General features: G+C 48.1%; 6 protein-coding genes and 1 non-coding gene across 7 annotated transcripts; 2 read left to right on the plus strand and 5 right to left on the minus strand.

The window, feature by feature from the left end:
• Positions 1-156: 156 nt before the first annotated feature.
• Positions 157-908, minus strand: J7337_000792 (uncharacterized protein; the record flags this gene model as incomplete). Its single annotated transcript, XM_044818540.1, has 2 exons — positions 157-458; positions 512-908. The coding sequence occupies 2 exons, from the start codon at positions 906-908 to the stop codon at positions 157-159; spliced, it is 699 nt and encodes a 232-aa protein (XP_044686242.1).
• Positions 909-1,843: 935 nt separating this feature from the next.
• Positions 1,844-4,218, minus strand: J7337_000793 (uncharacterized protein; the record flags this gene model as incomplete). The annotated part of the gene is made up of 6 exons (XM_044818541.1): positions 1,844-1,969; positions 2,023-2,139; positions 2,189-2,391; positions 2,440-3,797; positions 3,853-4,055; positions 4,117-4,218. 6 exons carry the CDS (start codon positions 4,216-4,218, stop codon positions 1,844-1,846), a joined length of 2,109 nt encoding a protein of 702 aa, XP_044686243.1.
• A 1,016-nt stretch (positions 4,219-5,234) lies between these two features.
• Positions 5,235-5,892, minus strand: J7337_000794 (uncharacterized protein; the record flags this gene model as incomplete). The annotated part of the gene is made up of 3 exons (XM_044818542.1): positions 5,235-5,453; positions 5,512-5,706; positions 5,764-5,892. The coding sequence occupies 3 exons, from the start codon at positions 5,890-5,892 to the stop codon at positions 5,235-5,237; spliced, it is 543 nt and encodes a 180-aa protein (XP_044686244.1).
• A 276-nt stretch (positions 5,893-6,168) lies between these two features.
• Positions 6,169-6,240, minus strand: J7337_000795. The gene has a single exon. It is a non-coding gene; the product is annotated as a tRNA-Asp (tRNA).
• An 807-nt stretch (positions 6,241-7,047) lies between these two features.
• Positions 7,048-8,164, minus strand: J7337_000796 (uncharacterized protein; the record flags this gene model as incomplete). Its single annotated transcript, XM_044818543.1, has 5 exons — positions 7,048-7,394; positions 7,507-7,648; positions 7,702-7,866; positions 7,916-8,006; positions 8,061-8,164. The coding sequence occupies 5 exons, from the start codon at positions 8,162-8,164 to the stop codon at positions 7,048-7,050; spliced, it is 849 nt and encodes a 282-aa protein (XP_044686245.1).
• Positions 8,165-8,542: 378 nt separating this feature from the next.
• Positions 8,543-9,384, plus strand: J7337_000797 (uncharacterized protein; the record flags this gene model as incomplete). The annotated part of the gene is made up of 3 exons (XM_044818544.1): positions 8,543-8,695; positions 8,837-9,202; positions 9,256-9,384. 3 exons carry the CDS (start codon positions 8,543-8,545, stop codon positions 9,382-9,384), a joined length of 648 nt encoding a protein of 215 aa, XP_044686246.1.
• A 1,679-nt stretch (positions 9,385-11,063) lies between these two features.
• J7337_000798 (uncharacterized protein) lies at positions 11,064-12,021 on the plus strand (the record flags this gene model as incomplete). The annotated part of the gene is made up of 5 exons (XM_044818545.1): positions 11,064-11,126; positions 11,267-11,359; positions 11,411-11,564; positions 11,621-11,826; positions 11,887-12,021. The coding sequence occupies 5 exons, from the start codon at positions 11,064-11,066 to the stop codon at positions 12,019-12,021; spliced, it is 651 nt and encodes a 216-aa protein (XP_044686247.1).
• Between the last annotated feature and the right edge of the window lie 2,365 nt (positions 12,022-14,386).

A 14,386-nucleotide genomic window follows, 5' to 3' on the forward strand; every position in this document is an offset into this window, starting at 1 on the left:
AAGAGCCCCCTGAGACCAACGAGTTTCTTTTATTCCCTTTAGCTCAGTCGCCCTCCTCCCTAAAGAACTCCGTCGCTATGCAATTAACCAAGAACCAATCACTCTAACCACCGCTTCCATGACCTGCCTGTCGCTTTGCCCGGCCGCTGTCTTTCACTATGACAAGTCCATCGTATCCTGATCTATACGATCACCGACTGAACTTAGTCCTGAATCATCGTCGCTAGCATGACCGTTTTGTTGAGGTGCTTGCTGCTGCGGAGGCTGATATTCGTCGGGCTGCTGCTCTTCGCCTGGCGTTGGGCTGCTCTGGGGCGAGGCACGGTTAGAGATCCATTCGGCGATGGTGGTCTCTGACCCTCCTTCGACTTGGATCTCGCCTGTGTCGTGGCCACGACCGAGTATGGTACCGTGGTACTTAGCGTCTTCACCGGTTTTACTATGTTTCTTTTTCAAAGCTGTGAAGCCACTGTCAGCTGTGCTTTTGTGGAAGCCATCCTTGGGAACCAACCATTGAGATAATCTGTAGCATCCGTCTCACCGTCCCCACTGCCGACCTCCATCATCTCCTTCATGCGCTGCCCCGCGAACCACGCTATAAACTCTTCAACTCCGCGCAAGTCCTCTTCGCCGCGCCACATCTCTTCGGCAGGTACGCGTTCTGGCATCAGCGCACCCGCGTCCTGAAGCGCCATCCGTATATCAGCGATTGTGAAGTCGGCGCTATCGCCTTGATTATGCATCGCATGCTGGGCAGTGGTTTGGCAGAGAAGTGACAGGTATCGGGCGGCTAGATCTGTCAGAGAGTCGAGGACCGCGGGGCGCGTGGAATGATACCCTGTTGAGCGTAAGATCTGGAGTATGGAGGGCCGGAGAAGCGCGTGAAATAGGGACGGCGGTGTCGTCATATTTGTCTGGCGATGGTTGTAGTTTCTATGTGTGAGAGTAAACTGGTGATTTAGGCCACTGGGGTGCTCGGCTTGCGATCGTCAGAGGAATGCGTTCATAAGTTAATAAGTTGCTGATTGGTCTCAATATCGATGTCGCGGGAGCAAAGCTGGGCCTTCATCGGTATCTAAGGCTATGGCTTCACAGCGCATACCCGAACAATATGCCTGAAATCTGCACAAAGTTTATTGAAGCTTGTTGCGATGAGCTTCTCCAAAGGTATGAAGTTGGCCCCTTTGGGGCAAGTGCAGATCAGAGCAGAGGAGGTGCAAGAATAGCAGGCGCGGCCTAACAATAAAAAGAGTGGAGCCCTTTCTGTAGAGCACCGAGAGTACTCCGTACCTAGGCGCACGACTTACACCAATTTGATAGCTTGTTATGACAAAAATGGAACGACATGGTTAACACCGAGAGAGAAACAATATAGAAGATCAGGTCGAAACACATTCTCTTTAGTTCTGCTACATTGTGCACTGGCTTTGATCATCTCTGCAATAAGTAGAATACCTTCGAATATAGCATTGTAATTTCTTTACCTTACATATCCATACCTAGGTTGTCATGTACCGACGATCACGCTTTTTGTGATTAGGGTCATTGCAAGTTCATGGCGAGCTTATGATTAATCTTATGAGCCGCCCTGAGACATGTGGTACCATTATTAACAGCCTTTGGTTATATGTAGGCTGTCATTGCCTCGGAGATCCACGAGATACCACGAGAGTCTTGTTCTGGTTACTGGATAATAAATCGACGAAATATAATAATACGATTTCCTATCATATCACGTCATGACGCGTTTCCAACCTGGAAGCTTATCCAAGTGTTTTCCTCGAAACACAGTCTCCTCCTCTAATATAATAGCCTAATAACATCCTCGATGGTACAGACGTATTCATATAGTCATCACCTCAGTCTGTTTCTCAAGCTTGGCCTGATCATCTGCGATGCCACTGTACTTGTTGATCCAATCCAGGACCTCTCTATGCCAAACGAGTGAGTTCTCCGGCTTCAGCACCCACTGCATCGATTATTAGCAAATAAACAGTATATACCAATTGTTTCGGCACTCACATGATTCTCATCAGGGAACATGACGAGCTTGCTAGGCACTTCACGAGCCTGCAAGACATTGAACATGGCCAATCCTTCTGAGATGGGCAGTCGGTAGTCGAGTTCGTTATGAATGACCTAGAAAGGTGTGAGCATATTTCTTGTCGCCGCATGGTATCATGCTTACCAGCTGAGGGGTGGACCAATTGCCAGTGTGCAGAGACGGATCCCACTTCTCATATCCAGCACGGTTCTCCCACAATGTTCCACCGAAATCATGCTCGGGGAAGAAGAGCTCTTCGGTGGACCATTGGTTTTGTGTTGAGAAAACGCCATCATGGCACACTAAGGCTTTAAACTTACGGCCCAAATCATGACCTTGAATCCAGTCTGTTCTCATAGTCAGTATAACTCCAGCCTAAGAGCGTTTGGACTCACTAATCATGTATCCACCGTACGAGGCTCCCAAAGCAACAGCTCGATCCGTATCAACATAATCGACATGGTTCTCGAGATACTCAAAACACTTCACCAGATCTTCGTATGGAGCACCTCCCCAGTGGTTGGTAATCGCATCAATATGAGCTTGCCCGTATCCTGTACTGCCAGTGGGGTTGGGACACACAGCTATATAGCCCTGCTCAGCGAAGATGGCCGGGTTCCAACGAGTACTCCAATCATCTGTCCACGCTGATTGAGGGCCGCCATGTATTAGGAAGGCCAAAGGATACTTCTTGCTTTTGTCGAAGTGGGAAGGCAGCATCACAAGAGCGTGGTTGTCATAGCCGGCGGATCCCGGGAACCAAATCTCTGCCACTTGCGACGTGGAGAGACCGAATGTCTTGCCGTTCTTGGAACTGGTGGAGATCACTTTGACAACCTTGGTCTCTGGGTCCAGGACTCCGTAGCTCGAGCTCTCGATTCGCGACTTGGATGTAATGAAGAGAGAGTCACTGCCTTCCAGAGTGTGTGCCTCAACGACAGACCCTTCTTTGTGAATGGCCTCGGGAAGATCACGGGCTTTCAGAGTATCAGACGGTAATTTCCAAAGCATTGATCTCCCATGTTTCTCAGCCGCAACATACAGCTCGGTGTCGTCTTTTTTCCAAACGACCCAATCAGGCCTCAAATCCCAGCCGCCCTCATCATCGTCTGTCTGGTAAAACTCTTGAACGTTACTTAAGTCGTCCACGTTGGGGATCAACAAAAGTCTTGTCTTATCAGATTCATACTGCTGGTGCTTCATTCTAGCAAATGCCAACCTCTTGCCATCATTGGAGAAAGTAGGCGCACTACTATAGCCGCGCAGTCGTCCAGTCTTGACGATCTGTGGCTGAGGAGGCTTGTCTGTCCAAGATCTGATGGGTACGTAGTACAGATCTGTCTTGGTGTTTCTCGCCGGGTTCAACTCTGGATCCTTAGCAACAAAGGCGATTCCATTCTCTGAGATGTCAAAGTCCCCTGCTCCACCAAAAGGAGGGACAGGTGAGCTCAGTTGTGTACCCGCCAAGAGGTTTGTGAGCCCATCATTCTCAAACGCCCATCTACCATATTTCTTGGTAATCACGCCATACCAAAGCGAGTTCTGATTCTCGGTGTTCCAGGCATCCCAATGGCGAACGAAAAGGCCAGTATATATCTTAGCAGTTGTGTATGTCTTGGGCTCGGTTGCCTGCCAATACATGTTGCCCTTGGGCGTAGTCAATGCGGAGCAAATGAACGCAACCTTGCCATCAGATAGTGCTTTTGCCTTTGGGTTAGAGATGCTGCCTGCAAAAGATTTGATCAAGCGTGCCCTGATACGTTTGTTAGCTTCATGGAGACGACATGTTGGCTTTAACATATGCTCACTCGGAACCATCCAAGGCATGCTGCTGGTAGAGAGATGAGCATCCATTATCGTTTGTTCTAATCAAAGCAATTTCTTTCTCTCCAATCCAAATAGGATCGCTAACATGAGCGTCCTCGGAAACGAGGTGGGAAGAGTCATCTTTGATATTGAGAACACGGATCTGGAACGACTTGGAATGGCTTTCGAATGAGTACGACGAGATCTGAACATGTTAGCATGAGTTTGACACAACCAATTGAAGGCAATGCCAAGCTCCAACTCACCGTGTAGAGAACGAGCTCCCCAGTGGAGTTTGGGACTCCAGTTGAACGACGCGGGGCCGAAATCAGCACTTCAGGCGTGAACCGCGTGGCCTGCCTCGTCATCATGGAGACAGAGAGGGAGAGAATGTGGTGCTAGTAATTGGTGATGTGATGGAGAAACAACGAAGTAAAGGACTTTTGGGGTTATTGGAGAGAGGAGAATCAAGAACCTGTCCAGTTGACATACTCATCATACAACCAGCCCAGGTCCTAATACAACCTATAAGTGCTAGTGCCATGGGCTCCCCCTCACGGCTCCTCATTCTCATGACCAGCCATCCGCTCGGCCCCTCTCTTCCGGTGAATCCACTGCTCATGCTACCTTCCCTTATAATTAGTGCTACCTAACCTTTAAATCAAAGGTTCACAATAATACTGGCCGAAGAATCTTACCTTAGTAAGAAAGTGATCCTTTTACATGCATCTATACGGAGTAGAAATTGAAGGGATAATCAAGGTCTAATCTCACCACAACCGCTGCGATTAGCCACAACCTTGCCTGACGGACGTCGCAACGTCGCTTCGATCTGGTTCATGTTGACCTGGGATAGCTTAAGAATGGTTTCAAGATATGACACGGCCTGAACATAGGTACTTATGTATTGACAAATGGGAGACCATAAACTGAACTTGACTTCACCCATAAGGCAATTAATTCCCAGTAACGGGAGAACTACCGTGAGTTTAAAAAGGTGTGCTGGCATCAAGCAATTGGAACCTTACTTTATTGGGGGGATGGCAGAAAACCGGACATTTTGGTCTTGAGTAATAAACTACTGAGATAATCTAGGTAGTTCAAGGATGTTCTAGGCATGCTGGAATGAGCTATGCATACTCTTTGACGCGAACTCTTTAAGGTATTCTGGTACCTTGGCGCTTCCAAAATGCTTGATAACTTCCACTACTAAGGGTATATTTTTGTGCAACTTCTAGCCTGCTGAACCTACCATGATCTCAGTCCCAAGCCACCTTCTGTTTCGAGGCAATCTATACTATGAATCCCAACGCCATCCTGACCCTACCGTTGAGTCCATTCCCTATCAAACGCCCAATCTCATGAGTATATCTTTGTGCATACGCTACTTGCGCTGTGCTCCAAAATTTGTTCGTTTCTTGCTCGTCGAAGTATCGTTTTCGCTGTCCTCGTGCTCGGCCGTTTTCTTCTTCGACTTGCTTGCGTTCTTAACCGCAGTCGAAGATGTCGGTGTCGGGTGATTCGAGGGTCCGTCTCTAAATGCGGCTGATAAAGGTGTCGCGCCAGCTGGTGTCGAGCCTCCTGATCCAGGTGTGATGCCCTCCTACAACAAGCATGATTAGCCTATCCCGTATGATGCTGTGAATGATATTCGTCCATACTAGATTGTTAGGTCGATAGGAAATCGACGATCTTGAGAAGACTCTGTTCTGTTCCATCGGACCAGCCTTTCGTCGCTGTGCTGCCGCGCCACTGATGCCCTTCATGTAATTGTCGAAACCGGTGATGATGTTTCCGCTCGGTGTGCTGTCGAGATATGTAGTCTCCTTTTGGGAGATGCTGTCTTCAACTTGTGTCTATGGAAATATCAGCCGAGTTCTAACATAGTCCACACTCAGTGGGCAAATGCGCACCAAGCGTTTCTCTAGCATTCTGCGCTTCTCGACCAAATCCCGAACCCGAGCTTGTGCCTTCTTGTACTCGGACATCGTCACTTGTCCAGTACCAGCTACAGCTCCGTTCGATGCCTTTCTCTCAGCCATGCGCGTTGTTGTCTGAGCAGGTCGGCGTTATTGGGGTTCGACACTCGATGGATGTCCTCGTCAAATGGGATGATGAATGGTCGCGTTTGATAGCAAGGATACAAAGTTTAGGTTGCCATTGAATAATGTGGGGCGCTTGAAAGGAAGCGTGGGGAGCCGCGTTAGACGCTCATGCACCTCGGTTAAATCATGGATTTAACCCCAAAACAACAACGAAAGGGAAAAAGATTGTAAATGAAGCAAAAATGAGATACTGGGTATCACAGGTGGGTGGAACTCTCCCGCCGGGAATTGAACCCGGGTCTCAAGCGTGACAAGCTTGCATACTGACCACTATACTACGGAAGATTGCCCAGGTTGAACCTGGTGTAGTGAGTTCTGTGGTGGTGAAGCTCGATACCCAGATTATATCTCTAAGGCAGGAGTTTGGAAGCACTCCGCTCTCCTGTCTCCGATATGGTCCAGATTAAACGCTTTCATTTGCTGTTTGTAGGTGCTCCAGCTTGACGAAAGCTTCAATTTATTTGATAATTATGTGTGTTTTTGGTCCTCTCAATATCCTACAAAGAAAGCTTTTCTACTCCGTATAGGCTCCCGTTTTCCAACGCCGTAAAGTCAGTAACTGTAAGCATGGTTTTTATGCTCATGGTTCAAAATGGGCTTCAAGAAATTGTTAGCTTAGGTGTCCCCAAAAGAAGACAACCTCGTTCACTCTTATCCTCGTCTTGGTGACGCAGGCGTTGCAAGCAGCAAGGTCAAATCTTAGCGAACAAACCAAGTCAGTGATTGTGTCAGTTCAAAACAGTATGGGCGACTGACCTCAGATACTTCATTCGGTCGGAACCTCTGCCTCGGGTTTGATCGGCAGGGCACGAGATTCATCTTCAGAAACATCAGCTGAATTTTCTTGAATCCTTGATCGTGAAGAAGCTGAAGAACTATTTCGCCGTCTACCCTTGGGCGAATCTCTCTTCCTAGAGGGCTGTTGACCACCACGTCCATGATCCCGTCGTCTCTTGGTCCTGCGGTCCGGTGACGCGCTGCTGGAACGGCTGCGACTGCGACTATAACTGTGACTTCGGCTCCGACTACGGGAATCCGATGTCCGTTCAGATCGCGATGAGGAAATGTCTCTAGCCGGTCGTCTTCGACGAGTTAGAGAGCGGCTCCTTGATGAAGAGTAACGTCTGCGCTTTGGTGCAGGAGAATTTCGCTCCGAAGACAAAGATCGAGATGGACGAGCTGGCCGACCTCTCCCGGTACGTTTGTTTGCCCGACCCCGATATGTATCTCCTCTGGGTGATCGCGACCTCTTGCGTGTGTCAGCTTGTTCCCCAGGGGATACAGGTCTTCGTCGTTGATTCGATTGATCAGTGCTTCGGGAAGCGCTGCGACTTCTTGAACTCGGCCTGGGAGATGCCGATTCCGAACGTGATCGAGGGGGCGATTTTCGGCGGCCTTGGTCGGCGCGTCCACTGCCACGTCTTCCTCGTGGAATGTAACTATCACGCGCATATGAGTCCCTGGTATCACGGAAGCGAGGGCCAGGTGATCTTGATCGACGAACTCCCCTCCTGAAACCCCCTCTGCCCCGGTTTTCGAAATCACGGTCACCTCGGCGCCCTTGCCAGGTATCTCCACGAGCAGCAACCCGGTCGCGGCGGTCGCGGTCTTTCAGATCGGCTACTTCACGGTCGCGGCGATCCCAGTCGTCTCGTCTCTGCTTAGCAATTTCTGCAGCGCGGTCGGCCTCAATCTGAAACAAATGCCATCAGAAATCGAACTGTACAGGATTGGGGGTTGGCATACCTTCTCTTGGATGAGCTCCAGCTTCTTGGCCTCGAGGAGCTCCTTAGGGACGCCTTGGGGATTACTTTGTGCACTCAGCAATAACTTCCACAGGTCTTTGCAGAACACAGCCGTATCCTTGTCGAGAAACCCTGTTAGTTGTATTTGCAGTGACTTGATATCCGGCTATTGTACATATCAGCATTTTGGACTTGTCGGGGTTGGGTAAACATACGTATCGCGGTCCTTCGATGAGATTGAAGACGAGTTCGATAACCACGTCATCTTCGCTTCCCAGGATATCGGAGATTTTGCTGGCGATCCATCTGAATGGAGGAGTTAGCACGTTGTAACACGAGGCTGGCAATCAGATCACGCACTTCTTCATGACTTGCAAATTAACCTTTTGCATGTCAACCTTCTGGCTAAACTCGGGGGGGAATCTGGTCGACTTCAAGAGTCGCGCATCTACCCCGGTGGCCATATTGGAGAAGTCGCAATAGCAGTTTGATATTGTAGTATGAAGAGACGCGTTGTTGAGAAAAAGTTGCTAGGGAAGAAAAGTGACGTCGCCAGCACAAGCTCGGAGCCTCATGCAGAATGCCGGGTAGTGTATGTGCACGGACCAGTATTTTGCATGGAGTGCGGGCTTCAACGCACACCACCAAACAGGTCCCTGCACTTCTTTTGTTGTAGGGAGGATGTGCACTGAAGAGTCCTGAAAGCTCTCCGCCGTCTAAGCGGCGTCACCCTTCGCAGCCTGGGACAAAGACTCGGACGACTTCACGTATACCCTTTCTGCCGACAACATAGGAAGCTTCCCGTTTCAGAAACTTTACTTTTATGTGTCTCCGTTCCAAGAATGGAAAATCTACACACGCCGACAGTGCCCTCAGGGGAAACCACTGCTCCTGTCACGAATGGCCATGCGGGGCATCTAAGCTTTGCAGAGTTGCAGCGAAAGAAGGACGATATTGAGGCCGAACTCAAGGCTTTAGGAGGGGTGCTCGACTCGGTATTCGCAATCTTACAAAATAACGTTATGATGCTCTAACAGGATTATAGCATGGGGTTGATATGAACACTTCTCTGCTGACAAACGATGGTTTCCCTCGTGCGGACATTGATGTTGCTCAAAGTATTTCAATATATCCAGATTCAAGATTCGACCACTGACAGCGTGACAGTCCGGACTACACGAGCTCGCATCATTCGACTGCGGAATGACTACACTGCTCTCATGACCCGGATTGAGAAATTCCTCCATGACCATTTCGCAAGTCTCGATGAGAATGAAGCTGCGCCAGTTGCAAGCTCGAGTAACTCACAGGGCATCTTGCCAGACTCAGTCTCTACACCGTTAGACCCTCCTTTTGCCAAGATCAACACCGTGGCTGCAGGAAGTCCAGCAGAATCTGCCGGTCTGAAACCTGGAGATGAAATCCGGAACTTCGGATATGTGAATCGAGCCAACCACGACAACCTCAGAAAGGTGGCAGAGTGTGTCCAGGGTAACGAAGGGGTAAGTTTGTGCTCCGATTTAGTACATAAAAGCGCCAGTTGACAGTACATTAGAACAACCTCTTCATCAAAGTATCGAGGCCAGATGGTGTGGCCGAGCGGCAAGAGTTGCGACTGACGTTGACTCCAAGAAAGGACTGGGGTGGGCGAGGATTGTTGGGCTGCCATATCTTGCCCCTATAAGTCAAGTTGTCGCGAAATCTATGATAAACCAGAAAGCCTATGCCTAATCACTCCGGGCGAGGTAAATTGATGGTTGAGGTAGATCGAGACGAATCATCTTAAGGATTGTGCTTTGGCCCATATCCGGTTACTGGAGTGATTTTCGTCCATCGCTACACTGGCTCCCTCTAAGGCCTCAAACCTCGCCGCTATCCAGACACTACTCTCACGAGGCATGTGATTAGAGAAATCGCACCCCAATTTGCAAAGACAAAAGTGGATCATAGAGTACTGTACTATGTCTCATGCTGATATAACGAACCATTTTTTGATACATTGTGATTGAATGAACTCACAAATACGGTTCTCTGCGTAATCTAGTAAATCCTTAGTTTGACTTATCAACTACTAGCAGATGGTAGACACCTCGACCTTTGAACCGGAATAAATGAAGGGATCTAAATAGGTAGCATACTTATATAATATGGTGCAGTTTTAGTCAAAGAGAGACAATCAGCTTATTTGTTTCTCCTAGCACGAGAGCCATCAGCCTTCTGATGACTTCAGGGCTAGTCAGATTATCATTCAACTGGAGCCAAAGAAGGCATCATGATTTGCGAGATTGTGTAATTGGTCAAAGGCGACTTCACTGTTCACCTATGCTACTAGTATATGGTCATTTAACAACACCACGTATGTTAATCAACGCACTTTGTAAGAGGTGTATATTCACTGGCGCCAGCAGATTAGCAATATCCTTTGTATTTGTTGTCTAGAAAAACAGTAAAGGTGTGCTGGACACTCTCATGGAATCCGTATATGGCCTCATGATAAGAGGTGGCCAAAAGATACGGAAATCTGTTTGTCAGATGACAAGGTTCATTGATGTCAGCCTGAGTATGCAAGGGATTGATGAAGCAAGAAAGCTTGCAGCAAGAGTAAAGATGACCAATAAAAGCTCGTGATACCCAGCAAGAATTGGTACCTAAAGATGCCTAGGTAGAGCTTGCCTGTAAATGCTGACTAACCCATATTGATTCAAAGGATATGGAGTGAAGTAAGGTAGGCAGCTAGCTCACACGATCCATGATATCGGGGTGCAAGCATGGATCTTGCAAGGCCTGACTTACTCGTACAAGCCTTGAGAGTACCTCACAAATAAAAATGACGAACAAGTAAGGCACCACTAGGCAGCCCAGCAAAGATTGAGCCAGCGAACAGGAAGACGTAGAAAACCGAATCGATTGGGCAGTGCCCAATGATAACACAGAATTGCTCCAAGGCGGTGACGGTGATGGCTGGTGATGGAAGGCCATAAGGTGGATCACTCGCAGCAAGCTGGAGGCAGTGAATGGGCGGGTATCACGTGCAGCTTATCCACTCGAAGGTAGGTAGGGGCGACTGAATTTTTCGCTTGAGGTCCTTCCCTGCCCAAAGTCCCCCGCCGCTCTCAAAACATCAGGTCGACCTTGAAAGTTTGTCAATCAATCTTGGGTATACCCACATTGTCAACAACGGTTTTTTCAGGTATTTAGGATCCATTCCCTCAGCACCGACGTCCATCTCATTCTATACCTATTCGATCGACCGTGTTGCGCTGTTGCCGACCGCTCAACAGAAGCTAACTCACGCCTCTCAGCACCCCGCTTGTTTACATCCTCTGCATCTGTCGCTACAACACCACAGACACAACCATCAAGATGGCTGAGCAGCAGACTCCTACCTTCAAGCTCGTGCTTGTCGGTGACGGTGGTACCGGAAAGGTGTGTAGGTTCCTATGCCGCAACATTTCTTTCGCGATGTTATCAACGACGTTCGAGCCCTACTCCGCCAAGTCGATTCTCGAGAGATATGGAGCGATCCCCATCACGCATCAACATCGACTAACCATCATGTGCGATAGACCACCTTCGTCAAGCGTCACTTGACTGGTGAATTTGAGAAGAAGTACATGGCCACTCTCGGTGTCGAGGTTCACCCTCTTGGCTTCACCACCGTAAGTCTCGCGACCCCACGTTGACCTATGCGGGGCACTAATCCATCACAGAACTTCGGTCAGATTCAGTTCGATGTCTGGGATACCGCCGGTCAAGAGAAGTTTGGCGGTCTCCGTGATGGTTATTACATCAACGGCCAGTGCGGTATCATCATGTTCGATGTTACCTCCCGCATTACTTACAAGAACGTTCCCAACTGGCACCGTGAGTCCTCCCCCCCGCCCATGATATCATTAAACCCGTGATTGACAATATTCCAGGTGATCTCGTCCGAGTTTGCGAGAACATTCCCATCGTTCTTTGCGGTAACAAGGTCGATGTGAAGGAGCGCAAGGTCAAGGCCAAGACCATCACTTTCCATCGCAAGAAGAACCTCCAGTACTACGACATCTCTGCCAAGTCCAACTACAACTTCGAGAAGCCTTTCCTGTGGCTCGCCCGCAAGCTTGTTGGAAACCCTCAGCTTGTAAGATAATATCTCACGATCTCTTGACACTTGAATCAGCATGCTAACTAGATATGATAGGAGTTCGTTGCTGCTCCGGCTCTGGCTCCACCCACTGCCCAGGTCGACGAGAAGCTCCTGGAGGAGTACCGCAAGGAGATGGATGAGGCCGCCGCCATGCCTCTGCCTGGTGAGCTTTCCGACGACGATCTGTAAATGACTCGTGTGGTTACGGAATACTTTTGTTGAGGAGGATGCTGTCAAACATCCAAGGAACGATGCATGGGCAGTATTTGAGGATGGCACATAGGCAGCCGAAATGACCATTTATGAGATACAGGGCGAAAGTCCTGGAGTTTACAGTAGCGTGATTATGGGGCGGCACAAAAGACGGGCCGTCATGCCTTTCTTTGGGGCTCAAGGGACGGTACCACTGCAAAGAGCAGTGTCTTATTTAGTTTAGCTAGACTTCCTCCACCAAAAACAACAAATAGGGCCAAGTTTGCGTGGCTTGGCTAGGACAATGACCAATGGCCCCTTGATGGAGTTCACCGTGCAAATGTGCCTAAAGTGATCATATAGATATGTAAGACATGTTCAAAGCGGAAGTTCAGTTCCGAGCATTTCACAGCGAAGAAGGGTAGATTTGAGGGTACTTAAATCGAAGTCCAGGTACAGTCGACGGGCACACCCATGTGACGATGAGGTTGGCATACCTAAGGTACGTACAGATGTGTGTAACCTCAGTCGTCGGAATTGTTAACCTACAGCTCTTCGTTTGTACTCAAGAAGGCGCTACGGTACTAGGTACTAGCTGGTACTGTGGTGCCACGACTTAGGTAGGTATGAAAGCTCAATTATTACCGTTGATTTGACAATTCTGAGCTTACCCATCTTCTGCATGCAGCCTCCCGGTCTCTTCTAAGGTAGCCGTGGGAGCCCTGCAGTAATCTTCTGTGGAAACGGGAGCAGAACTTTACACTGCTCGATCAATCCCTAAGCATAGCTACGAGAATCCCTCGTGCTGGTAGAGAGTCTGAAAGAGGACTGTACTCTCATTACCAAGCCATAATATTTTCTCAAACGCACAAAGACACTATCAAGGACCACGGTTATTATCCAAATCGAGAAGATCGCATTAACATTGCCTCTTGTGATGATATTTCTTTGAATACCTTATGCCAGTGACCTGAGCTTAACATTGGTATCTATAGCACAACACAACCTAGGTATGAATCCCTGCCTTTTTTTGTACCTCGAATGTATATAAAGCCAAAGGCACCATGTGGATATGAATATTTAATTCGTTATCAACCTCGGCACATATGATGGCATGAGATCCCTGGTAAGGTAACTTAAGCTACCTACCTGGCAAGTACGTAGATCCGATCGTATTAGCCAATAACACCAACAGCAGCTCTCTGTGAACGCTGATTCGTAAGATCAGATTGATAACACAATAAACACCGGTAGAACTCTAACTCAAAGGGTCATCAAAGTTACTGTACTAGCCGACCGTTAATACTGTGACATCCAAATGTTCCCAGTGATACGGAATAAAACGTGATAGTAGAGGACCTTGACGAATGTGTGAATCAAGTCTTGCGGTACTCAGGTGGTACAAACTCGAACCCTTGTTGCAAAGGAGGAATTTGGATTCCAAGGCTAAGTTTGAAATACGCAAAGCTTCCCGAAGCGCGTCTCAATACCTACTGACATATATGCTCTGTTTGTGTTTTTTTTGTTGATGCAGTAGTCCGGATGTGAGACGCGTTTATTAGAGGACCCATCAAAACAATACGAAACATTGGAGCCGTGAATGGATCCATAACTACGTGGGCGATATACGAGAGACTGAGGTGGGCGTCGAAGTGTTAAGCAATCGATATCACAAAAATGATGAATTTGGAGAACTCCATACTCGATGATGAATGATGGATAGCAGATGATTAGTACTAAAGGTTTACATTCAAAGTCGCAGTTACAAGGATCCAGCTGATGGAAGAATGAACTTGAGATTAAGCTTGGCAGTGTGTTTGTTTATTTAGGTTAAGTTCCTATTTAAAAAGGATGGATGGCGGGCATGACACCCCTGCGTGCTGGCGCATGCAGCCACTTAATGAAACAGGGGTGTCAATTGACCACAAGATGGTCCCTAGGATCGCTAATACCACTTGTTAATTGACTACGTGGGGCAGCATGGTAACTGAGAAACAAGGGAATGGAGAAAGATTGGTGAGACTATGTGATTTTGTCTCTTTGCGTCGTCCACAAGGCACAAGACGACTAAAACGCAATTGGAAACATGTGCGGCGTGCCCAACTGATATCTGAATGCATTCGCATGCATAATCTATGGAACGGGATGACTAGCTGCATATCGACCAGTAAAAGTTTGCTCGAAAAAAAAAAAAAAAAAAAACTTAACTAAGAGCGAGTCTTTGCTTGTGTGGCTTATATGTTCTACCCAACCCTTCAAAGTTCAAAAGGGACAGAAAAAATAGAGTTATACCTAGCATTTCACGCGTTGTGATTGTCCTGTAGCGTGTCTTTTTTATGTTATTGCGGGGTGGTGTAAAAGG

The sequence above is a fragment of the Fusarium musae genome, chromosome 1, assembly GCF_019915245.1.
Source record: "Fusarium musae strain F31 chromosome 1, whole genome shotgun sequence".
In the NCBI taxonomy this organism is placed as follows: Eukaryota; Fungi; Ascomycota; class Sordariomycetes; order Hypocreales; family Nectriaceae; genus Fusarium; species Fusarium musae.